The 25,550-nt window shown below is 37.7% G+C and overlaps 1 protein-coding gene across 9 annotated transcripts in view; it reads right to left on the minus strand.

The window, feature by feature from the left end:
- Positions 1 to 83: 83 nt before the first annotated feature.
- Csde1 (cold shock domain containing E1) overlaps positions 84 to 25,550 on the minus strand; it is a 40,290-nt gene continuing 14,823 nt past the window's right edge. For 2 of the 9 annotated variants that reach the window (XM_087213287.1, XM_087213285.1), the window contains 18 exons: positions 22,528 to 22,726; positions 21,402 to 21,511; positions 20,907 to 20,999; positions 20,195 to 20,292; positions 17,383 to 17,464; positions 16,696 to 16,824; positions 16,475 to 16,600; positions 15,637 to 15,849; positions 14,182 to 14,322; positions 13,929 to 14,093; positions 11,060 to 11,167; positions 10,274 to 10,449; positions 9,187 to 9,299; positions 7,989 to 8,108; positions 4,799 to 4,977; positions 2,838 to 3,001; positions 1,778 to 1,910; positions 84 to 1,373 (listed from right to left, as the gene is read on the minus strand). In XM_087213287.1, coding sequence (XP_087069413.1) covers positions 1,326 to 1,373; positions 1,778 to 1,910; positions 2,838 to 3,001; positions 4,799 to 4,977; positions 7,989 to 8,108; positions 9,187 to 9,299; positions 10,274 to 10,449; positions 11,060 to 11,167; positions 13,929 to 14,093; positions 14,182 to 14,322; positions 15,637 to 15,849; positions 16,475 to 16,600; positions 16,696 to 16,824; positions 17,383 to 17,464; positions 20,195 to 20,292; positions 20,907 to 20,999; positions 21,402 to 21,511; positions 22,528 to 22,726 — 2,397 coding nt within the window. In that variant the 3' untranslated portion in view covers positions 84 to 1,325. Of the gene's footprint in view, positions 1,374 to 1,777; positions 2,032 to 2,837; positions 3,002 to 4,798; positions 4,978 to 7,988; positions 8,109 to 9,186; positions 9,300 to 10,273; positions 10,450 to 11,059; positions 11,168 to 13,928; positions 14,094 to 14,181; positions 14,323 to 15,636; positions 15,850 to 16,474; positions 16,601 to 16,695; positions 16,825 to 17,382; positions 17,465 to 20,194; positions 20,293 to 20,906; positions 21,000 to 21,401; positions 21,512 to 22,527; positions 22,727 to 24,452; positions 24,600 to 25,550 lie in introns of those variants that run through there. The other 7 variants (XM_087213284.1, XM_087213283.1, XM_087213289.1 and 4 more) reach the window with 5 other exon arrangements.

A 25,550-nucleotide genomic window follows, 5' to 3' on the forward strand; every position in this document is an offset into this window, starting at 1 on the left:
GCATAGGACCTAGTCACGAGGCAGGCCGCACCCAGACCCGCCCCTCCCTCCCGGGACGTTTCAATAATGAAAGCGCTAGGTGCTAGTGTCTCAAAAATCAGTAAAACTTTATTCGCTTCCATTCTTTCGCCATTAACAGAAAACTGGAGAAAGCAAGAATGTTTTGTGTTTACAAAGATAAATGGCCGCTTTACCCAGAGTTCAAAACCTCAAACGGGGAAGATAAAAGCGCCCTCCCCCGCATACCCTGAGCTGACCCTTGTCATCTTAAAACAAAGCCTTCAGTCCACTGGCCACGGACCCTGTATGTAGCCAATTCAAGATGAGGGCCAAGGAATCAGACCAATCCATTCCCGTGATACAAAGTTGAACAAAAGCTGCACCAAGGGTCAGGCGCCTGTATTCAACAGGACACAGGAACCAGGCGGCTACTTATAAAAAAAACAAGATTCATTTCAGGCACAACTTTTTTTTTATTATTATTTTTTTTGTTGTTTTTAAATCAGTAAAAGAAACTGGGTCCTAGAAGCTGCAGTGATCTAAGCAGCAGCAAATTTGTGCATTCGTCTTTTTTTCTTTAAATACGATTAAATTATCACACTCCTGGCACACTTCATTTGGATGAAATTCTGCACCATACATATATAACTGTAAAGTTATTAACCCCATCCCAGGGGGGAAAACTACTCTGGAAGATAATTTTCACTGAAATCTAACCAAACTTAGTTAAGTGTATTGTGACAAGATTATAAATGATAGGAAAAAGAACATTTTAACATTTGGCCATCAACTTAAGAAAATGGTCTGCCTATACAAATTTTTGTAATTTTAAAAATGTAATATATTCTACCCTCCTATGGTCCTCAGAATTAAAGCATAAGAACTGGAAAGAAAAGAAAAAGAATGCAACTGATTGCTAAGGCAGAACACCTTGCCAGGAGTAATGAAGGTAAAGTATACACTAAATCATCCAGTGCAGAATTTCACAGGGCCAACAGGTAACAGTCTATTTTCACTTAAACAGGCAAAGTGGATTTTGCGATTACCAGTTGCGTTAAATGCACCAAATAAAGCTCCTAAAAGTGATACTATAAGGCGCCACCTTAAGTTCTCCAGGTTGCAACTGTGCATAATTTTAAAATGGTTTCTTAAATTTATTTACTTTTTTAAACATAACACGAGGAAGGTGTTAAAACTGGTGTAATAGGTCAATAGAATAAGTTTTCCAGATTTTGGGAGGGATGAAGAGGGAGATATTCAGAACCCTTCACCAGAATCCCCCCAGCTTGATCATAGTGGATTAAGGATGTGCTTTGTGGATGTAGTTAGTCAATGACACCAGCTTGACGGATCTTTCTTTCTGCACCAAATCCCTGAAAGAAATAAAATTGTCACAGTTAATGAACTGGATGCGTGAACTTCACTGTACAAGAAGGGTACATTCACAATTTCAGCATGTTCTATGATATGAATTTTAAGTCATTGTAACGGCTACCAGGTCTTTCCAGAGAAGAAACCTATTGTAAGCACTCTTGACCCATTCATTACCTTAGCTATGTACAGACTATCAGGAGGAGCATGAAATGTTCTTACTGAAAGCAACCATTGTATCAGGGGCTGAACCCATGTGTACAGAGCCTCAACTAGTTACAAGCAACGCTAAGCTCCTTGTTTTACTACAATCTATGTTGCATCACTATCTAATCTATGTTGACAAAGGACTTTCACATAGTATGCTGGTCACCTGGCTTCCATTAAGCCTCGTACAGAATCATACCATTGAGTTATCTGGTCCCCTTGGCTGACGAAGAACCATTAAGCGAGGAGCACTGGCATCATCCACAGTGATGTTCTTCAAGCGATTGACCAACCGATCAGGTCGAGGGGCTGCAACAGCCTTGGGGCCCTCGCTGTAGCAAGTCAACAGGTAAGAAGAAATAACGCTTGGTGGGAAGAAAGCAAATGCTTGCAGAGGAATGTTTCTTAACTGCCCAAAAGACTCACTTTTAATAAACAGGAATCTTGTTTCATCTAGACAGCAAGACAAAACGGGCAAGTGTGTGTGCATTTTAAATCTATTTCTTAATTCAAGGTTCCAAGTATATAAGGGGCAGGAAGAATTATTTGGGTGAGGGTCAGTCCTAGACTCGTCTGCAACAAGACACCAATTCTACAAACACATAACACAATACAGCACAGGTAGAAAACCTTACAAAAGTGAGATATGAAGAAACAGTTCCAGATTCTCAGTTCCTCTCATGGCAACAATGTTACAATTTTTTTTTAAAGGTAGAGGAATCAAATGGCATAGAAATTTGGGGGAGAGGGGATAAACAAGTTCAAGCTGGTCTTGAACTTTCTATGTGTAGGCTAGGTCAAAACTTGCAATCCTCATGCCTCAGCCTCCCGATGTGATCACAGGCCTGTGCTACCATACCCAACTAAACAATTTTATTTTCAGAACTGGAGATCGAACTCAGGACCTTGCGCTAGCGAGGCAGGCACGGTGCCACTGAGCTGAATCTCTAGCCCTAAACATTATAATTTTAACAGCATATATTCTAGAAATAGGTTGGTAGAAGGAAAGGAGCTAATAAGCAGAATTCTTTAAGATCAAATACCACATAATCTTTTTTATACTTAAGATCTAGTTTACTATAGTGCCCAGGTGCTTCACTGCACCAAGTTTATGAGACTAAAGGTTTGGCAGAGACAGGAAATAACCTAAAAAATGACCAAAAAGGGGGTGGGAGAAACCAAGCTTAGAAGAGTAAAGAAATGGGAGAAAGGGGAGAGACAGTCCAGACTGGTTGCTAATCCAATCACAACAAACTCACCAGACTCGCCAAACATTACAGGCACTGCACTTGCCAGTGCGCTGGTTAAGAATCACTGAGAACTCCACCTCGTCTCCTGCCTGTAGCTCAATGCCATCCTGAACTTCTTTCACATGGAAAAAGAGCTTCTTGCTATCTCCTACTTCATAGTTAATGAAGCCAAACTGAAATGAAAACAAACAAATAGTAGCTAAAAAAAGAGGACATTCTAGAAGAAGCAAAAATACCTTACTCTGAAGCACAATGCCTAGTCAGAAAGAGGATTTATAAAACATAGTATTAAGTGTTAATATTCTTACTCAATTGCTCATGGGGCAAAATTTGCCAGGGAAGAAACATCTCTGAAATCACTACCATACACCTAGCTAAAACAAATAAAAGTTGTACTGTTCTGTATATATTCAAATTTGGGAAGGGGAAGGAGAGTGGAAGATGATTTAAAAGAGAATTAAAATGTGTTATGTACATGTATCAACTCTGTGAAGAATAGAATCATGTATTGCAAATATATACCAATAAAAATAAATAAATAAATTTGGGGGTGGTGGGTGGGGTGCAGCACTGGGGACTGAACCAAGCTACACCTCGCACCCCACCCCTCCGCCAGATAGGGGTTTGTAAAATCAATTAAATTGCCAGGCTCAAATTTGGCACCCTCCTGCCTCAGTCACCCATTGTACTTGGATTATAGGCAAGGACCACCACATGTGGCTTGAATTGTTTTTGAATTAAGAAAAACCATCAGGCAGCCATCAGTTCCCTTCTATAGTTAAGCTGGCTATGGTATTAAAGGAGATAGCCATAGAATATTATGTAGTGAAAGCTCCGTTGCTAAAGAGCTCCAAGCTTGAACTTTCTAGGACTCAAACAGCAAAGTTTAAAAAAAAAAAAAAAAAAAATCTGCTGGCTGTTCAGAACTTTGAATGATAGGTGAACCAAAAATCCGACTTGAAAAAACCATGACTTTTGTGTGTCACGGTGGACGCAAAGGGGTGACGCTGAAAGTCTTAAGAGCCGCTCTCACCCAGATAACATATAGAGCTTGTGTTAATGTGCTGAAATATTAGTCAATGCGGGGGATTTTTAGCTCAGTGGTTCTGCTGCCTGCCTCGCAAGCAGAAGGTCCTGAGTTCGATCGCTGGTAGCCCCCCCCCCAAAAGAAAGAAAAAACCCGTAGAAATAAAATATTAGTCATTGTGCTTTAAAAAAAATTTTTTTTTGCATTTTATTTACATACAGTATCATAACCATGGCTCCAAAGAAAGTTAGTGATACCAGAAGTAAAGCTAAGAGGAAAATTGTGAGAATCATGATGAGTTAAAGAAATCATTGCGAAATTAAAGTCCTAGAAGAATGAATTTATGTGTAATTTTTGGGCCTCAGAGCCAATTTCTTGGTTCTCCATTATTTCTTATGGGAAAAATATGTTCAGTTCTCAAACTCTGGTGTTCAAACACAAATTTGGAATGAACTTAGTTCCACAACTGAGATGTCACTGTACTCATATACATGTTGAAAAACATTCTCTCTGTAAACTCAGTGTTTTGCCTGAGATTTCAGTACTAGGACTGTTCTTGTGCTCTAAGCTTATTTTATGAACACTGAAACACGGCTTCTAAATGTGGTCTGCCAAAGATCTGAAAACAGTGTACAAAGCTTTGTATGGTTCTTTTTTTTGTACTGGGGCTCAAACTGTATGGTTCTTTTATTCTGGTTTCAGTCCAAACTTATTTTCCTCATGATGTAATTATTATTAATTCTTATATTCTCTTTGCTAAGACAGTTGCTTTTTTCTTTTGTAGCTTTCTTCCTAGTTTTATAAACTATCCCAAACCACTTCAAGCAATAAAGTAAAAAATCAAATGAACGCTGATGATGCCCCCTTGGCTAAAAAATGGTCATGGTTTTGTTTACTAACACTCACAAAGGATCAAATTCAGATGCAGAAGTGCTGTACATACCTGATCTTTCACACACTCCACTGTGGCCCTACGCAGGGGTGTGATGTTATAGGCCATAGTCTGTGCATTTTGGCCCAGGACACACAACTGGAACTTAACACTCTCCCCTTTCTGCAGGCAATCCCCTTTGTTGGCCATTCCAACTATGCCAAATGGATACACTTCACCTTTCATATCCCCTGTAATGAGAAACAAGTACAAAGTCTAAAAGCTAGTATTTCACAACAGTTCTCTGCTGATGGACCTAATATTTGTATAAATAAAGTTGCTAAAAATATGTTGTTCCTTTAAATACCTCTCATCCACCCACTACCTTTATCTCCTGAGTTTTATTTGGAAGCCTAAAGGTAAGGGGGGGGACAGTACTGGAGATTGAAGCCAAGGCATTCCTAATAAATTACATCCACCCCAGGCCCACATTTTTTTTATTTTTTAAATTTTGAAACAGGGTCATGCTAGGTTGCTCAGGCTGGGCTTGAACTTGTCAGTTTCCCTCAAACCATAGGCTCCTTTCTCCTACATGAGGGCACAGAACTTTTTAAGTATGTTCACAACATGGCCATAATGCATAAGTCTCACTGTCAGGTGTCTTGAACTAGCTTTTATTAATTTTATTACTAAAAAGATTGATAAAGATTAGATTTATATCTCCAGTGGCACAAGCTGTCCAATGGGACAGTCATGTATGCACGACCAGTGGTTCAAGCTGGCTGAAACATGTTAAAAGCCCAAATAGTGACTATTTAGGCTTGCAAGCCATCCTGTCTCTGTCAGAATACTCTACTCTGCTGTTATAGTGAGAAAGTAACCAAAGACACTGTAAACTATTATAGTCCCATTTTAGCAAAACTATCTACAAAAAACAACCCCCACTCCCCCATAAAGTTGCCTAGAGGCCAGTGCAGGATACAGGCAATAAGCTAAGCAGAGAGTTCAACTGCTTTATCAATTCAGCCTCCAGATAAATCCAAGAAATTAACAGAGAGAAATAGGCAAGAAATGGAAACTTGAAAACTAGAAATACTTTAATCATTCTCCTGGTAAATACAGGGAAAACAAACTTGTAGGAACAGGAAAGTTTGAGATTAGGTCAAGTCATGTAACAGAATGATAAAAGAGATAACCACCATTTATTAAGGACTCATTTGGATTCACATTTCCTTTTCATAGAATACTCTAAGTAAAGCTGAAGAGATTGAACTAGGAAAGATTTAATAACTTGTCCAAGGTTATACAGCTACAAAGTTTTTAGACCCAGTTCTGCCCAACTCCAAATTCTTACACTGAATTATAGGTGTGTTCTAAATAAATGAGTTACTCTTACAACCAAATGGAAAAATGTGGTCTAGTCCTAGAAAATTCTATGCTGGGAAATGCTCCCAAAGTATCTTTTATCACACAATCTTTGGTTTGAACTATATTCTGTGGCCAGTGTTGAGGAATAAATGGACTGGGATGTGTGTGTGCCAAAAGGAATTAAAAGCAGTTACATATCTAGATGCCCCCCCCCCGCCAAGCTTCATGTCATCACAGGCAGGTCCTTTTGGAGGTGATTGGATTGTGGGGGCTGTATAGCTGGCCTGATGCTAGCAGGTGGGGTCTGGTTGGAAAAGGTGGGTTACTTGGGATGTGACATGAAAGGGTTTGCTCCCTCACCAGCCCTTCCCTTGATGCTCTCTGCTTCCTGGATGCCATGCCTTGAGCAACTGTCCTCTGCTATGCCCCTATGCTATGATGTCCTGCCTCAGATTCAGATGACTACAGACTGAAATGTGAACCAAAATAAATCTCTCTTTTAAGTCGTGGGTGTCAGGTACTGTGTCTCAGCAAGGAGAAAGTAACTAAAGCAAGCAGCATATCTGATGGAAGAAGGGCAATTTGATACCAACTTGTGAGTTAAAAGTAGCTCATACTTCATAGCCTTTTTAGGGATGTTGTGTCATCATGGCATTAAGACTTCCCATAAAGTCAATTCATATTGGTTTTATTTGAAAGGTAGCTATGCTCACCACTGTACCACTAACACTGGCAGTGGTTTTATTTGAAAGAAAAATCACTAAGAACCCCAGGAGGTTATCAAGGTTCATTTCTTTCTCTCAAATGATCTGCATTTCCTCACTTAACATTCTGACTTATAGATGATACAAAAATTTATTCCCTTTGTGAACCAACCATCATTTCTGGGTGATAGGTTAACATATTCATGAGAGGACCATAATATGTAATATCTCACTGGACAGGTATTACATTCCCACCAGCTTGAAACACTGGTGATACATGCATCCCATCGGGTGGTAAACTTGGTGGGAACAAGTTAAAGCCTCTGATCAGCTCCACCATTTTATGATGCTATAGTCTCAATCATCCAGAGTTCCCTCCTATTTCTACTACACTTATTTTATGCACACGTATGAAGTTTGTCTTTCTCATCATGATTGTTGGAAGGGTACAGGAAATTCCTGAAGATGGGCAGAAAAAGTACCAAGTTGAAAATGGAGAGACTTCTGACCAGGAGATGAGAAGCTGGATATCCAGAGTCTTAGCCATTAAGGAACAGATACACTTTTGCAAAAAGTAAAAAAATTTATAAAACTAAATGGTTATGAATATAACTAGTGAATAAGAATGAATGCTGTGTTTATCACCATTAAACATTAAATGTATATTTTTAGTATGAGATTTTGTTCTCCGACAGTAACTCATAGTTGCTCATGTTTCAATCTATGCTCAACAGCAATAGTTTATCACAATTTAAATCTAGGCTGACCTCATTTCTAAGGAGTATAAAAATAAAAAGCAAGCATAGAGGACAGGGTGTGTGTGTGTTGGGGGGGGGAGATTGTGCTAGGAGGGATTAAACTCAGTCTCACATATGCCAAGAAATCAATGTACCACTGAGTGATATCCTGAGCCCTCCTTAATTCAGTTTTTTAAGAAATCTGAGAAATGTAATGATGTATTTTTTTTTTGGTACCAGGAATCGAACTCGGGTCCTTGTGCTTGCACAGCAGGCGGCAAAACCACTGAGCTAAATCCCTGGCCTGAACTCTGTATTTTATTTTATTTTTTATTCTTTTTGGTACTGGGGATCAAACTTGGGTCCTTGTGCTTGATGAACTCTGTATTTTAAAACCTTCAAAATGCTCATCAGTAGGTACGGTAAATTTCCAACCATCAGGGAGGTACTTACCCTCTTCCACAATCTCAATCATTCCTTGATACTCAGTCTGTGTTGGATCAACACTCCTCAGAGGACGAATGACTTTACCAGAGTAGATGGTAGGATCAGCTTCCTCAGTAATACCATTCACTGCAGAACAAATGCATGTATATGTCATACTCAACAACCTTATTTAAACTCTACCCAATGGGAAAAAAGAAAGCAAAAAGTATCAGTGTAAATGTTAACAAAGTAGGGGGTTTGCCTACTACTCTTGAAATGAGGCAGGAAACCTGAAACCAAGTTCTGTTTCTAGAATAGTTGCTTGACTTAAACTTCTAGGTAACTAAAATGACTCATTTTACTAAATATGGTAAATGAAACCTGTTTAGGGAATTAACAGTATTGATTTTAAAACAGGTCTTGCTCTCTCCCCCTTTTCAGTGACCAAATGTCACCTTTTTAATAAGGCCTTTCCTGGTCTCTTAAGATCAAAATGCCAATACTTACACCTATACAGGTAGTTCTGATTTATCTTAAAAAACAAAAACAAAAAACCATGTATTACATTTTCTAAATGAACAACTTTTAAAGATTTTTTTGGGGGGCCGGGGATTTAGCTCAGTGGTTTCACCACCTGCCTTGCAAGTGCAAGGACCAAAGTTCGATCCCCCGTACCAAAAAAAAAAAAGTTTTTTTTTTGACAATCAATATTTTATTCTATTTTTTTGGTACCGGGGATTGAACTCAGGTCCTTGTGCTTGTGCAGCAGGCCACAAAACCACTGAACTAAATCCCCGGCCCCAATAATCAATATGTTAAACAACTTAATATTTTACTCCTCTTGTCTGTCCATTTTCTCCACCCAACAATAAACTGATGAAAGCAGGGATTTGTCTGGTTTCTTTACTGTATCCCCAAGTGTCTAAAAAAATCACACCTAGATATTTATGGAACAAAAAGAATGGGTTCAGCTATCAATCATTTCTCAAGTCTCAAGGCAAAATGTTTTTGGAAAGTTGAGATGAAAGCCAAAACTTAGTTGTATGTCTTAAAAGTCAGGGATCATAAATGATATAATTTTCTTAATTTCCCATTTACAATCACTCTCTTAAAAATAGCCTTCCATGGAAATGCCTCTCCTTAACCCTATGGAGATAATTACTGGGTCTTGTCTTTCCCCACCCTACCCTTTATCTTCTACTCAAATACAGGCTGAATACCTTACCTGAGTGAGTTTTGTTTACTTTTTCAGCGCTGACTTTGTTGCCTTTGCCTTTGGACAAGCTGTACTCAACCATGTCCCCCAGTTCCAGGCTATCAACATCACCAGAGAATTCACTAAGGGGAGAGAAAATAACATTTACATAAGACATTATCACAAACATCAACAGTAGCAAGGAGCCTTTCTTTCACAACATTTACGGAACACTTACTTATGACGGATACTGTTTTGAGTATTTTATATACTGACTCATTTGAATGACTTTTAAAACTCAGTAAGTCTGAGGTAGGATTAGAGGACTTGAATTTCTCCCCGTAGTCCCCTACAAAGAGAGTACAATACAGCAGTCCCCAACTTACAAACATTCGAGCTGTGAACTATCACACGTGTACTGTGCAAGATTCACCAGTGTACTGAACAAGGGTCATGAATGGCAGCGCCTAGACTCAAAACTGAACAATCTGGTTCTGGTTCTAAGAGTCCATACTCTTAGCCACTATGCTATGCATCAAATATCCAACTGTCTGTTACCAACACATACAACAAAATATTCTTCCAATGAACCAGAAAGGCTCTTAGCCAATGTTCAAAGGCAGCAGAGGCCTTTTTTATCTTTTAGTCACACATTTTCTTTTTTTTCTGTTTTTTTCTTTAATACTGCTGCCATCTTTCATAATATACTATTAGGAACCTTCTTAATGGCATCTAATCTATTCTTTTGTCAGACCTTTTGGTATCTCTCAAACCTAGGTCTATGGCTGGATGATAATTTAATGGGTAGTGGCATTAATTTTCTGGATTAACGCACATATTCAAACCTCTGGACACACATTTTCTATACAGAGGTAGATGATTAACTTTAGAATGTATCTTGCCACAATTTTACCTGTATGAAAACCTGGAATTTAAAAAAATAATCAACCAAACAATACATAACTTTTTGTGTATGTGGTACAGGGATCAAACCTAGGCCTTGCTCATGCCAGCCAAAGGCTTTACCTTGGAGCTGCACCCCTTTCCCCATTGAAATGTTTTTGATTTTAATGTTAAAATAATGAAAAGCTTTAAGTTCCCAAAAGGTATTCCTTACCTATAATGGAAAAATATTTCCTTATCATGATTGGCTGTTTCAATAAATCCAAAATTATCTTTCAGAGTTGCCACATAACCCAAGAGCCTCTTGGAATTGGAATTACGACCTAAAAGTCGCACACAGGTTGCAACTTGCTGCCCAGGCCTCTGTTTGTCACTAATACTAAATTCAACCTGTGAAAAGTAAGGATGATCATCAACACTTTATTACTTTCACAGGTTCCTTAACACTGAAAATGAGATAAACCTCCTCCATACTATGCTATTTTTTTGTAATTATTTTTATAGAATAAATTCTCACAAAAACATTTCTAATTCCATTTTGTGGAATTTCTTTAAAAAAGGTAATCTGAAAACCACACTACTATATAGTAGGAATGAGAAAAAGATGAACAGCAATGTAAAATCTTTATTATGATTTTACTTTGATAATATTTAATAACTGTTTCAACTTTCTTACCAATATTATCAATCTTATCTAAGCTGGTGGATTTAAGCATGTCCTATCTAGTGCTTAAATTTGATTCCTCCAAAAGCTCTAACAAAGAGCTTGCTAGACCGTTTTTTTAACTTATGACCACACATACTTCCTACCCACCTCATCTTGTTGCTAGACTGTTTTAAATGTATGAGCTGCTTTTAAATAAGAAGATGATCATATATTTAACCTTTCAAGTGCAAAAAGAATAAAAACTTAAGTAAAACATAAAAAAAACCATTCTACAGACTTTTTGATTAAGATGACCATCTTTAACCTTCTTCTAATAAGGAGAATTTATCTTGCCTTATCTCCTATCTGAGGAGAAGTAGAACCTTCCACATCCTTGGCTTGAAAAGCAATAGTCAGTTTCACTCCACAATCATCATAAGCAATAATGCCATCCTCAGCTTCCTAAAAAACAGAATACAATGAAAACAGCCTCAAGAACAAAACAAGCAATGCAACAGAAATAGCAATACAAGCAACTATTCTTAGAGATGCTTGAGCCAAAAAACTAGCAGAGCCACAGAACTTTATTTCTAAGCAAGTGAAAATTTTGTACAGAAGCCAAAATATCTTCTATTATCCTATGCAGTACTCCACACAGTGTTTGGGACAAAATGTCAATAATCACATTTACCAGTGTATGAGATGTTTATAGAATCTTGCACAGTTCATAGTGCTTGGCATAAGCAGATGATGAAGTTATGATATTATCAATAGTTCTAGAATGACATTTACCTTACTGAATATTTACAATATACCAGGCATTTTGTAATATCAAATTTGTTACTGCAAAATCACCTCCACAGTTACTCTTTCCCTCACCTCACATATTGCAAGTCTTAGAAAATTAAAAAAACTTAGCTAAGGTACAACAGCTAATCCAACAGCTCCACAGTAGCTTTTCAATTTATTTAAATTTTTTGTTTTTCTGAAACAAGAGACTTGATATATAGTCCAGGTTGATCTTGAACTCACCATGGAGCCAAGGCTGCCCTCAAACTCATGATGATCCTCCTACCTCAGCCTCCCAAGTGCTGGGGTTACAAGTGTGCACCACCATGCCCAGCTTTCTTTCCACAGTAGCTTTTAAAAAATTGTAAGATTTTTGGGTGTGGGGCCCCGTGATGTAGCTCAGTGGTTCCTGTGCCTGCCATGCAAATTCAAGGTCCCTAGTTAGATCCCCAGTACCAAAAGAAAAAAAATAGATTGCTGGGTGTGGTGGCATATTCCTGTAATCTCAGCACTGTGGAGGCTGAGGCAGAAGGATCACTACAAACTAGAGGTCAGCCTAGGATAGTGAGCTCCAGAGTCTGAAGCACATAGCAAGACCCTGTCTCAAAACCCAAAAATTACAGGACATTCCAACATTTCTGTCATGTACCCTACCCTATATCCATTATGTCTATCCCTAGTTCAAGAGCTACATTAAGTAATTTCCTACAAATCATCTTCACTTATCTTTTCCCATCCCTATCTAGGCTTCACACTAATTTCATCAGCTTCCCAAGTCACATATACCTGATAGTACTTTTCTTTTTGTTTTCTGATACAGGGTCTCACTATTATGTAGCCCAGGATGGCCTTGAACTCATGGCATTCCTCCTGCCTCAACTTCCCAAGTGCTGAGATTAGAGGCATGTGCCACTATGCCTGGCTGATAGTCTTTTCAATAGAAATCTTTTCCTTGGAGTACAAAACAATGTCTAAATTATTTAGCGTAGCCATCAACATCCTCTCAATCTAGCCATACCTTGATTATTCATTTTCGTTTTCTCTGTCTCCCATCATCCAAAACAAAAAACAGACCATCTTGCTTTCAAACTATCTACTGCTTTCTAAAGAAACCTAGATGTTTTCTCAGTATACTTTTTTTCTGAGAAAGGATTTATCTCCGCAAATTAAACATCAATATCTTAGTGGAACTATCCCAGATCCTGCCTGTTAGAATTAATTTTTCCAAGAGTGCTTTTATTGACCTGGGGGTGGTGGTGGTGGTAGTGTTTCACTGGGGATTGAATGCAGGGAATGCTAAATTTTACCCCTGGCCCTTTTTCCAATAGGTCTAAACTGCCTGGCTAATCTCAAACTTGCTATCCTCCTGTTTCAGCATCCAAAGCATCTGGGATTACAGGCACATGCCACTGTGCCCAAGTTCCAACTGATTTTTTTTTTTTAACCTACTGGGGATTGAACCTGGGACCTCATGCATGCTAGGTAAGCAATTTACCACTAAACTACATTTGCACTCCTACTCCTTTTTGAGATGCCCAAGGTAGCTTTGAATTTGCAATCATCCTACTTCAGTCACCTAAGTAGCTGGGATTATAGGCATGTGCTTTACTCACTTTTTTTTTTTAGATTTTTTGAAACAGGACCTTACTATATAGTCCACGCTGGTCTTGAATTCACTATGTAGTCCAAACTAGCCTGAAACTTGTGGCATTTCTGCCTCAGCCTCCTGACTGCTGGGATTACAAGCATACACCACTACAACCAGCTTTTTTTTTCTTTCCCGGAACTGGGAATTGAACTCAGAACTTTGTGCTTGCCAGGCAGGTGCGGTACTGCTAAGCTACATGCCCAGCCCTGTCTTACTGATTATTTTTTTTTTTGGAGCCAGGGATTGAACTCAAGACCTTGTGCTTGTGAGCCAGGCACGGTGCCACCAAGCTAAATCCCCAGCCCCTTACTGACTTTTAATGGCAATATTTTCTGTATGAATTACTTATTTTGTCTTATTTACTAGAGAAGCTATCTTAAACATCTTTGTATTTCCTAGTCAACAGATTTTTCCAATAAACTGGAATTCAAATATATGAATGGAATCAATCTAATCTTGAAAATTCTAAATTATTTAGAAGACATTATTAATATTCTTGAAGAGTTGTTTTCAATTGGAGGTGATTTTGCCTCCCAAAGGATATCTGACAAAATCTGGAGAAACTTCTAGCTATCACACTGGGAAGAGGTAGGGATACTGGTTTCTACTGGGGAGAGACTGGGTGCTATTAAACAGCCTACTCTTCATGACAAAGAATTATCATACCAAAATGTCAACTTTAAGAAACTTTACTTCCCTATTACAATGCTCCATTATAGGAAATCCATTATGATATGCCTGTAAGAATACCAGAACAGAGAGCTACAAAAATCATGTAAAACTTACCTTCTCCTTGGCTTTGTTAGGGCTAGTGGTTTTAGGATTGGAAAAAGTGGCTTCTTTTTCTACAGTGCCCAGAAAACGATGATCTGAATGAGAATGGAATGAAACTGTGCCCTTGGGAAGTTTTTTAATCCTAATAGCATGATTTCTTTGGGCAGAGAGCATATCCTACAAATGATTAAACAAAATTAACTTTAGAACTGACATGAAACACTAGAAGACCACCTCTGAAATACTCTTCCCAAATGCTACTCACAGGAACCACAGTAAACTCTACTTCATCTGCAATATGAAGCTGGTTCCCATCCAGAATTTCACTGAAGTGGAAGAACATACGAGCATCCCGATCCACACACTTGATGAAACCAAACCCATCTCTCATGGCAGCGATTACACCCTGAAACCCAAGTAATATTTTCACTAGCTGTGGAGATGGTTAAGTAAGGCAATATTCAAGTTTGACAGACAGCATCATCAACTCACTAGGAATTCTTCTCTACAAATAACCCAAATATAATCCATATTTTATTTTTTTCCACTTAAATACTATCATTGCTTTCAATAAAGTAATACCACCTCAGTAATTTCCCAAGCAAGACTCACCAGATACTACTCCTTGGCAAATATTTATTATAAAAAGTTATCATACTTGAACATAAACACATACACACATGTATTTCACAAAAGCCCAAGCCTACTGACAGTATAATTCCCAAAGACTTCAAAAATTCACCAATCAAAACTTCACAACTCGGTTACATGGGGCAACTCTTGTATGAGTTTAAGCACAGGAAAAACTGAGTTAGGTCTAAAAAGGAAAATAGAAAACCCTTTTTGTGTTTTTTTCCTTTTTACTAAAATTATTAGCTCTGAGAGGGTATTATATCTGTAGTACCTGGAACAGTGCAGGGACTCAAATTTTACTGAATCAACCCAAATTATTATCAACACTGCAATAGAGTACATATTCCATATTTACTACTGCAGAGGTGATTATTCTACCAGTAAGACCTAAACAGTCTTCTGGCATTTAATCCTTGCCAAATCCTGTGGTGACTAAGTTACATACTTGCTACTATAAAGGAAAACATCCTGCCTGAGAAGGCTGTTTTCTTTAAGTCACAAGTTCAAACCTTCAAATTAAGATAGAAGTACACACTTTACGTGTTAAATACGATCAGTCCTCCAAAAATCAAAGGTTTAGAAGTGTCAAGAAATTTTAAATTTCACTGAATGTACCTGGTTTCAATGATAATTCAGATGTACTGTAGATGGAATGAACCCAAACGGAACTAAACATAAAGTATGCCTGAGAAAGTCAGCTCACAAAAACTAAGTTAATTCTGGCACATGTTACTCCTGGACATACCCATTATCTTAGGAAACAGTTTTAGAAAATCTACTTGCTACAATAATGGGCATGAATGTACTCACTTTTCATATTTAAGGGTCAGAAAATCAGACTCAAAATACCTAAATCATCCCATCCAGATTTTCATTCTAAAACTTTCCCACATATATTTCTAAGATAAACAGCAGAGGCAAATGTTACCCTAGACTTGTTCAAATGTCTGTGGTTCTTAATTACCTTAACAAGGTAACTTCCCAATATGGTTATTAACTTATAAGAATTCTAATTTAGCAGTACAAACTTGAACATAACACTGCTCCCTCCACGTTATATATTTTTCTAATAATACTGAACACTTACCATTTCTCTGGCTTCATTAGTGAACTGAAATGTATTTGATAGAACTTCTATGTTGGTTGCTCGTTCTAATTTGTCACGTCGGTCTGTTGAAATATTAAATCTAACATGGTCACCTTCCAGCAGGGTCACCTTGGATTTTGTATCTTTATCTCCAAAAGGAAGTTCTTTAGGAATCACAAAATCAACCTTGATTCGTCCTGGCAGTGGGTCATTCTGGAAGGAAAAATTAATTTAGGTGGAGATTTCTCATTCTTCCTCGTTCTAAGCCAAACAACCACAACGTTGCAGTTTAAGACCCCACACTCTCATATTAAGAGATTTTACTTAAGAACATTTGCAGTCTTTTGTTTGTTTTTTGGTACCCGGGATCAAACTCAGGACCTTGTTCTTGCGAGGCAGGTGGTGGCACCACTGAACCCTGCCCCATTTGTAGCCTTTTAATAGTTCACATTTCTTCAGCAATGATGTCACCCTTCTTAATTCTCCCACCAAACAAACAAAAAACCACAAAACAAAAAACCAACAACAACCAAAAAAACAAAACAGGAAAGGGATTGAAGAGGAGAAAACAAATGTACATCAAACTGCAGTGTGGTAAGATTTTTTCCAATTTAAGCAGCATTTCTTCTGGCCTATGCTCATCACTCAGTGAAAAAAAATACCTATTTACAGATAAATTAATCATTAGTTTCTTACTTGGTTTAATTATACGTGCCAAGAAATGCTTATGTTCCACTCTCAAATAATTGTTACTCATATGGAACACAACTCCAGTATACCATACCATATCATTCTACTTCTGAGGCAAAAGAGAATACTCTTGGAAAAGACAACTTACCTGGTTTTTACTGGGTACTTTTGGGATAACTTTGGTTACAGTTCCCTCAAAATGTTCAATGCTGATATCTTCAAAAATGACTGTTCCTTGAGGCAATAATCTGACATCTGTTGCAACTTCTTTACCCTATGAGAAGGGGTTCAGGCACATAATTTTAAATGTTTCACAAAAATGTAATCCCCTATCAAAAGGCCAGAGACCAAGTGAGTTTACTATCTTACATTTCTGTCCTTGATTGTGAATTCCACATCATCTCCAGGTTGCAAGGTTTCCAGGTCACCTTTAAACTCACTGTAGTGGAAGAATATCTCTTTTACCACATCGCCTCTTTCAATAAAGCCAAATGCCTCCTAAAGCAAAGGAAATAAAAACCAAACAGAAAACCCGAGAATATTACCACCACTTGGTATGAATTTATAATCACAACTTAAAACAAATAAGCCCTTACATAAAATTATACTTGCTAAAATAACACAATTTGGGCTAGGGATTTAGCTCAGTGGTGCCACCACCTGCCTGGCAAGTGCAAGGCCCTGAGATCAATCTCCGGTATGGCAAAAAATAACACAATTTGGTAAAGTCTAATATTATCAATGAGAGACCCCTCCCTTTTTCCTTCTTTGAGACAGGGTCTCACTAATCCAGGCTGGCCTTGAACTCAGCAATCCTCCTGCCTCAGCCTACTGAGTGCAGGATTATAGGCATGCATCACCACGCCAAGCTCAAGACACCCATTTTCAAGAACACAACTGAATTAGCAACCAAGGAATTTTAAGAGATTTGTTCCAAGGTGAATGGTGAAATATTTTTTAAAGCAAAAGACAGGGGTGAAATAACTGCCTTGGATTAGAAGTACATAAAATGTAAAGTAGTCAAAAACTTAAGATTTCAAATTTGCTGACGCTTACCTTCATGGCACAAACTACCCCCTGACAGCGGGCTTGTTTCTTTTTCAACAGCATAATGTTACGAGCACTTACAGCACCAGTACTAGAAAGGAGTGATGGAACGGAAATAAAACGGGTTAAAATGTGTTGGTTTAGATTAAGTCTAGAAAAACTAATTTTTTGAGGCTTCAAAAATTATGACATCACTAAGAACAAATGTAATTATTTGACATGATTCTTTTCATGAAGCTTCACATGCAAAGGACTTGCTCAAGCTCCCTAATCTTCTAAACTTAGTATTATTTTTCTCTTGGACTAGTGATTGTTTTTTATTTTTTACAAAATTACACTTGCACACATGATGTTCTACTCTTGCTTTCCTAGCCCAACAAAAGAAATGAAATAGACACAAATCGAATGCTGTTGGAAACACTAACATTTTAAGAGACGTTATTGAACAAAACATTTGAATAAGTACAGTATTATGTGTCGTAAACTAAGGTACTAGGGATAAAGATGAACTTTAAGAGATGGTCTGTTATCAACAAGTGGTAAATTTAGTAGCTATCTGATTGTTTTTAATTAAACAGCCACAAAAGAAAATGGAGTAAATGAAGCACTTTCAAATTCTAGCAAAATTTCCTATGCTTTAAAAAATGATATCCAACCCCACTGGAGAAGTGAAACCAGTTAGAGCTATCACATGTTGCTCTACTGCCCTCATCTTTGAAGAGCTGCAATGTAAATTTGATTTTGTTTTAAAGATACCACAGACTATAACACACAATAGTATCGCTGATGTACTGATTTTAAGAGCTTTAGACCTAGAAACTATGTGTCTTTGCAACTTACTGTAGTGATTTAAAAGCTACATGAATTTAACCAAGTAAATGAGAATTTATACTTCATTTTACAGATAAAGAAACTTACCAGATAAGGCTATCATGAGGATTAAGAATTATATATAAAAGTGTTTAATAGAAATGTTTGGCACATAACAAGAACGTAATAAAGGTTAAATAAAGCCTTTCCAGTGGCTCCCTCCTCAAACTAAAGCTTTATCCATTTTTCAGACTTGTGATTATATTGAGGGCCTTAGCCTAGAACTAGGACTGTTTGTACCCACAACTCAATCTGATTCCTTCCAGCCTTGCAAGAGGTATGATTCAAGGCAGATAATTCTGTACATATTCTTGAAATTCCCTTTCCAAAAGTGCATCCTAGCACTTTCTCCAATTTTCTGTTTTTAAGTTCCTTCTCTGCCTGCATCTCGTTTCTAATCCTAAAATAAAAACAATTACTCCTGGGGCTTAACTGTATTTCCTTAAATGCTTATACAAATGAATTCCATAGGTATGTTTCCCGACCATTACTAGCTTCTAAGTTTTTGTTTTTGCTTTTTTTGAGGGAGGATCACAAATCGAATTCAGGGCCTTGTGCTCTCCAGGCAGGTATGGCACCACTGAGCTACATCCCCAGCCCTTACTAGCTTCTAAGTTTCAGTGCTATAAGTATAACTGTATATCTGATATGTGCATGCAGATATATCACAAATACATCAAACTCTGACTGCCAAAATAAGTGTAATTCTCCCAGCCTGAGTATTTTTTCCTGTATTTTACTAGTTCGTCATCTGGCCAGCAGGCCAAGCCAATCGAAAAAAAAAAAAAAAAGCATTTGAGACTCTTCTCAATTCTAATTTTCACTTCTCCATCCCTCGATCCCTGGTACCACAAAAAATAACACAATTTGCTAAAGTCTAATGTTAGAGACCCCCCCCCCTTTTGAGACAGGGTCTCACTATCTAATTCAGGCTGGCCTTGAACTCCTGCCTGGTCTGTTTTCATCTTTCATGTTAACTCTCACATCATTACCTCTAGCCTAGAGGATCCCTACTCTCTAAAGCCTACCATTTCCATCCTTCTAAAAATCTAAAGCAGTTAAAAACAAAGCAAAACAAAACACTAAAGCAGTTATACCCTCCCAGCTTGAAATATGTCAAAGATTCCTGATCATGGCTTAAAGCTCAAACTTCCTATAATCCAATCAATTCAATGTGAGTTAAAAGTTTTTAATTTTTTTTTTTAAATTTAAACTGAGTTAAATTTTGAGTTAACTTTCAGCCATTCCCCAAACATACCATGGTACTTCCTCTACCCACAACGCCTTTCTAATCTCCCTAATGCCTTCACACTATTCCCTCAAAACTTAACCTCAAGTTGGGCTGGGGATTTAGCTCAGTGGTTCCACTGCCTGCCTTGCAAGCGCAAGGATCAAAGTTTGATCCCCTGCACCAAAAAAAACAAAAAACAAAAAACTTCAAGCAATGCTTCTTTTTCAAATTCTTCACTGACCTCTATAACAGGTATCTGAAAACTCTCATCATGTTTTAATCTTATTCTAACACCTTATACAGTACCTGTCACAGAATATTCAGAGACTCTCATGACTAAAAGGTCATGAAAATGATACAGGTTTACACGTTGGGCTTTTAATTCATTTAAATTTCTTTCTTTCATTTTTTGCAGTGCTGATGATCAAATCCAAGGCCTTGCAAATGCCAGGCAAGCCTCTACCAGAGCTAAACTCCCGGTTCCACTTTATGTTTTTTGGTACCGGGGATGGAACTCTGGTCCTTGTGCTTGGGAGGCAGGTAGCAGAACCACTGAGCTAAATCCCTGGCCTTTACTTTAAATAGGGTCAATTCTCATCATCCTAGCCCAGCCTCCCGAGTACTGGGATTACATGTGTACCATCATGCCTGGCTTGCTGCACTCTTAATGTAAAAACAACAAAGCACTACTTAGGTGGGAACATTTTGAAAAGAACTTACTGTTTATTGTTATCAATTACAAAATTTATTTTATCTCCGGTTTCCAGCTGAACATTCCCTTCAACATCTTCAGGGGTGTAAGTCAGGTAAAACACTTCCTGTGAATTAATAAATTATTATTATTATCTTGGCAAGAGGCATATTCATCGTACAGTGTGATTTACTTACTTAAATACTTCTTACACTGGCATTTTAAAGCCAAATTTCTTAAAATTATATGCTTTATGACAAGTAAGTTGTTTTACTCAAATATATACACTTCCCCCTCCATAGTGCTGATGACTTCTGGGAGTCCACAGCTGAGCAGCAATCCAACTTCAAAAAGCTTACACGCAGAAGCATTTGCCCAGAAACTAGTTACATTTCAAAAAAACAATTTTTATGTAAGGCATTCCAAACAAAAAAGCTGCAGTTAGTACTTAAAATGAACCAGAAAAAAGCCCCCCCACAACCCCCCAAAAAGTGATTAAAAGGAGTATTTTACCTTAATGTTCTAACTAAGGTCACACGTGGGCAAGCTAAGACACTTGGAAGTCCTATCAATTTTTTTCCTTTTTAAATTTTTTGATTATGCTGCACTTGAAGCCTCTTAGAAACCAAATTTACAACTGATTTTAGCAACTAGCTTACGTTTTCTACTTTGAAGTTTTAAGTACGCTTATAGATCACATGGTGGATCAGGCAAAGGTTTAAGAAAAATACACAAGTTTACCCCATTACGTTCGTAGCATACACTCCCTGTTGGACTCTGACCGGGGGCAGCTGGAGATTTACTCTCTAAGTTGTGAGGAACAGCGCACACAACCTACCAGTCAAAAAAAAAAAAATTTCCATTGCTAATCATTTCAGGAGCAGCACTGTGCAATATAAACTGAATTTTAATATCCTCTATACTATACATAGGGATGCATTTTAATATGATCCACAAGAGGATGTCATGCTGCCAAGTCTCAAACTTACAGTATGCAAACTGACTGTAAGTTATCAATGTAGGGTTATATATAAAACCCAAATTGAGTCTTGACCGTTATTTTATTTCAGGTCAAGAAATGCCAGTGCTTCTGATATAATTTTAAAATAGTGTTCTTTATATACTACAGCTCTCTTACGTGCAAACTGAGGAGATGGGGGAGAATCTTCCTTTTCTAATGTGAAAGATATGCAAATGCAGGGCCCTAAGAAAATACAAAGCATCAAAGTTACTAACTTGTCCATTCATTCGTTCTTCAGGGTGGATTTCTGGTTTTATCTTCACTAGTTTAATAGCAATTGGTTTGCCAGTCCGCCGGTCAGATGAAACTTCGAATTCAACATCATCTAAAAAGAAGAATGTGTTATTTTTGTTGGGACTCATGTTTGAAAAACAGAACCTCACTTTGGAGCTCTGCTTAAGGACACACTGATGCTGGCCTCAAACCAGCAGTGTTCAGTGCAGTCCCCCGGCCAGCAGCAGCACAGCGCCAGGGAGCTGACCAGAGGCCACACTCTGCCACCACCTGAAGACCTAGGCAGACAGATGCTGGTGAGAAAGCACAGCACCTGTGCTTCTACAGAGCGTTCAGGATCTCCTGACACACACTGCCCTTTCACAACCACTGCGTGGTATAGCATTAAATCTTTTGTTTTCACAGCATTTACACAGAGTATAAACAAAGCAAAAAAAGATCCTAACCATTCTTTTAACCTCTTGTACTGAAGCTCCTTTTCTGTGAAATGAGAATGATTCCTAACAAACAAGACTACTATGAGGATAAACCAAAATAATGCTCAATAGTGTGTACCTAGAGCATCTGGTATACCAAATACAGTATACCTGTTAAGTCACTGTTCTGACTCCTAAGAACTGTTCTTAAAAAACAGGCATATCTCGTATCTTTACTTTAGGTTTTTTGAGACAAGGCTATGTAGCCCAGGCTGTCCTCAAACTCGCAGTGATCCTATCTCAGCCTCCTGAGCCCTGGGATAACAGGCATGTATCACCATGCCTGGCAACTTCAGTCCTTTAACTCTTCCAGCATCTACTGTAAAAATATTCTGATATCTGTTATTCAACTATGCTTTCATCCCTCAAGAAGACACCACCATGATAGAAATCAGGATTCCACATACTTCAGTAATTGATACAGCTAAAATGTCAAAATTTTAATCCCCTTTTTGGACTTAGGTGTTTTCTGAAAGTATTCTCGTGAACAAGGTGACAGGCAAGAGAAATCTAGGGACAGGAATGTAGCTCAGCAGCACAGAGCCTGCCAGGCAAGGTCAAGGCCCCAAGTTCAGTCCTCAATACCAAAAAAAAAAAAATAGGGAGAAATTTAAAAGAACTGACAGATTACCTCCTACTTTTAAGTCCTGCAGGTTGCCATTGTATTGTGAACAGTGGAAGAAAAGTCTAGCTTGACGTTCTGAACACTGAATAAATCCATAAGAGGTTAACAGTTTTTCAATAACCCCAGTTTCACGAAGCGCTGCTGAAGTACCATTGGGGTACCCATTATGTCCATTGTTGTGGAGAAGGTTTGGATCAAAGCTCATCTGTTTTAAAAAGAAAAAGAACTCAACGTATACAGATCTATATTATTTCCACAACATATTACATCTGATTACTAATCACAATCTTCAATATAAAAAGGCAAAGAAAGGTAAAATACATAGAGAAAATTATGTGCTTTATTAGATATTAATTTACCTAATAAAACATCTCAAAGGGAACAATCTAAATTATTTTAGCAAACTATATCCTCATTAATGGCAGAATTTCCACTTACCAGACAAAAAGAATTTCTAAAGTTTATTATTATTACTATTTTTGTTGAGACAGTCTTGCCACTTAGTACAGACTGGCCTCAAACTCATGGTGATCCTCCTGCCTCAGCCTCCTGAGTGCTGGGATTACAGGCATGGGCCATCATGCCCGGCATTGAAGTTGCTAAGGTAAAGCAACTATATTAATAAAAGCTGAATTAGGTTAACTTTATTTTTTTGTTTGTTTTGGAGGCAAAGTCTTGTTATACTTCAAGCTGGCCTTGAACTCTCTATGTAGTCCAGGCTGGTCTCAAACCAATTTCTTGTCTCAGCCTCCCAAGTGCTGGAATTACAGGTGTGTGCCACCACACCCGGCTAGGTTAACTTTGAATTACTACAACAACAATTTTAGAACTAAGTTACTAATATTCAAAAGATGGCAATCCAAGACTACCAATACATTTTCTTAAGATATTTGTTAACAACTACTTTGGAACTAACACAGACATCTTAATACTATTTGGCTCACCATGCATGCTGGAGGCATATTTAAAGTTAGTAGGGGGACCAGGGATTTAGCTCAGTGGCCCTGTGCTTGCCTGGCAAGAGCAAGGTCCTGAGTTTGACCCCCAGTACCGAAAAAAATAAAATTAAAATAAAGTTAGTAGGGATTAACACCATAAAATAAAGTATCTATGCCATACTTCACACCAGAAAGTTTTAGAGTAATACATGTTTAGGTCCTTTGAAAGGCAATCCAAAAAAATTAGTTAAAAAATTTCTAAGACAACATTCCAGAACAGCAAAAGCTCTTCAATTCTAATAATGTTCAATCACTGCAGATACATTAAAAGACACTGATAAAATCTCTATGTTCTTATGATCAATTACTATGATCAGATAAAGTAAAACTAAAGAAAAAAGCATTAAATATAGTGCAATGGAATATATCAAAATTGTAGAAAGATAAGCCAAAGTATGAGTAGTTAAAATAGCACATGAGATGGATGAAAATGCAAACCAAGTCCACTGCACTTAAAAGTGGTTAGTCCTAATTCCTTCATGCTAGCCACTGTTATTTTTGACATATATTAAATCAATTTTCACAAAAGCCCATGAAAAAGTAGTATTATTGTAGAACTTCCATTTTACCAAAGGGGAGACAGAGTACAAAGGTTAAATGACTTGCTAAAATCAAATAGTAATACAAACTGAGGTGGTCTACCTCCACAGTATGGGCTTTAAACCACAGCTTCTAAAAATTAAGTTTCCTGGCACTCTGGTTAAGATACAAAATCAGAGTCGGTGGGAATAGTGTTTGAGATGTCTCCTGACACATGTTGAACAGCAGTACCCTTAACTACAAAAGTTACCCCTCAAGATGTAAGGTGAAGGAAATGTTTAGAGAAGTTAGAAAGCAAGTCCACGGAGCATTTCAACCAGCCTAAGTGACCCGAGGAACTCATGCTTGCAACACAAAGCCAGACAAGCTAAAATCAGTGTTTTGCTGACTTACAGATCTCTGATACGTGGGGGTCCTCTTTTGTTTTTTAGTCCCAGATGAGGTAGAAGATGAAGATAAAGGTAAGGAAAGTGAAGGAGGGGCTGCAGGAGGGGGATGAGGCGCTGATGACAGAGTAAATGTGTTCTCCATTTCAAATAGCTGTGATAATATAGCATGATGTTTATAACAATGATGATTATCACATATTTGACATTCAACCTTTATGCTTTTTAAAATTAGGCTTGTTTATAGCAAAATAATTCACTGAATCAAATTTCTGCTCCATAGGAAATACATCGCATTAACAACTCAAACTGAAATGTATGTTCAAAGCCCTTAAAACAATTCCTATTCCACATTATCTATAAATTTTAAAATATAAACAATCCCTGGTGGTTGCTGGATCGAGACTATTCAGCCCAATTTCATCCTAATGTCCAGTAAAGTTAAGTAGAATTCTCAACCACTGGGCTTCATAAAGTAGGGTATACAAAGATAATCCAATGTATAAAAATATTAGAACCAATTTTCTTGTGTGTAGAAATAAAAATCAGCCTTTATATTTTTACTTGTATTTACAGAGATGGCCTCGATGAGTTGGAATGTCAGATGAAAACATGTCTCATATTACACCAGGAATCTTCAGGAAAAAGTGAAGCCCTCACTCATTCACTGGCTCTCTGCATATTACAGTTTATGCCCAATTAAACTGATATACATATTTAGTTATCTAGCTCAAATGAACTAGGCTCACGAATAGACAAATGGTTGAAAAATATTTTTGCAAAACCTTAGCTGGAAGACAAGTCAAGCATAGGCAAAGAACATGGGAGCTAACACTTCTATTCCTAATACTAATTATTCAACCTCCTTATTATCAAAGAGATCTGAAAAGTGTAACAAAAATTAAGACTATGATATGAACTTGTATTAGTGGCAATGAACATATATCTAGGCGGGGCATGGTGGTACATGCCTGTTTGTAATCCTAGCACTCGGGAGGCTGAGGCAGGAGGATAGCTTCAAGTTCAAGGCCAGCCTGAGCTATATAGTGAGTTTAAGGCCAGATTGAACTCCATAGTGATACCCTGCTTCAAAAAACTAAGAGTG

This window comes from Heterocephalus glaber, unplaced genomic scaffold, assembly GCF_053883595.1.
Source record: "Heterocephalus glaber isolate CG9 unplaced genomic scaffold, H.glaber_assembly_v1.0 deba00001442, whole genome shotgun sequence".
Taxonomy (NCBI): Eukaryota; Metazoa; Chordata; class Mammalia; order Rodentia; family Bathyergidae; genus Heterocephalus; species Heterocephalus glaber.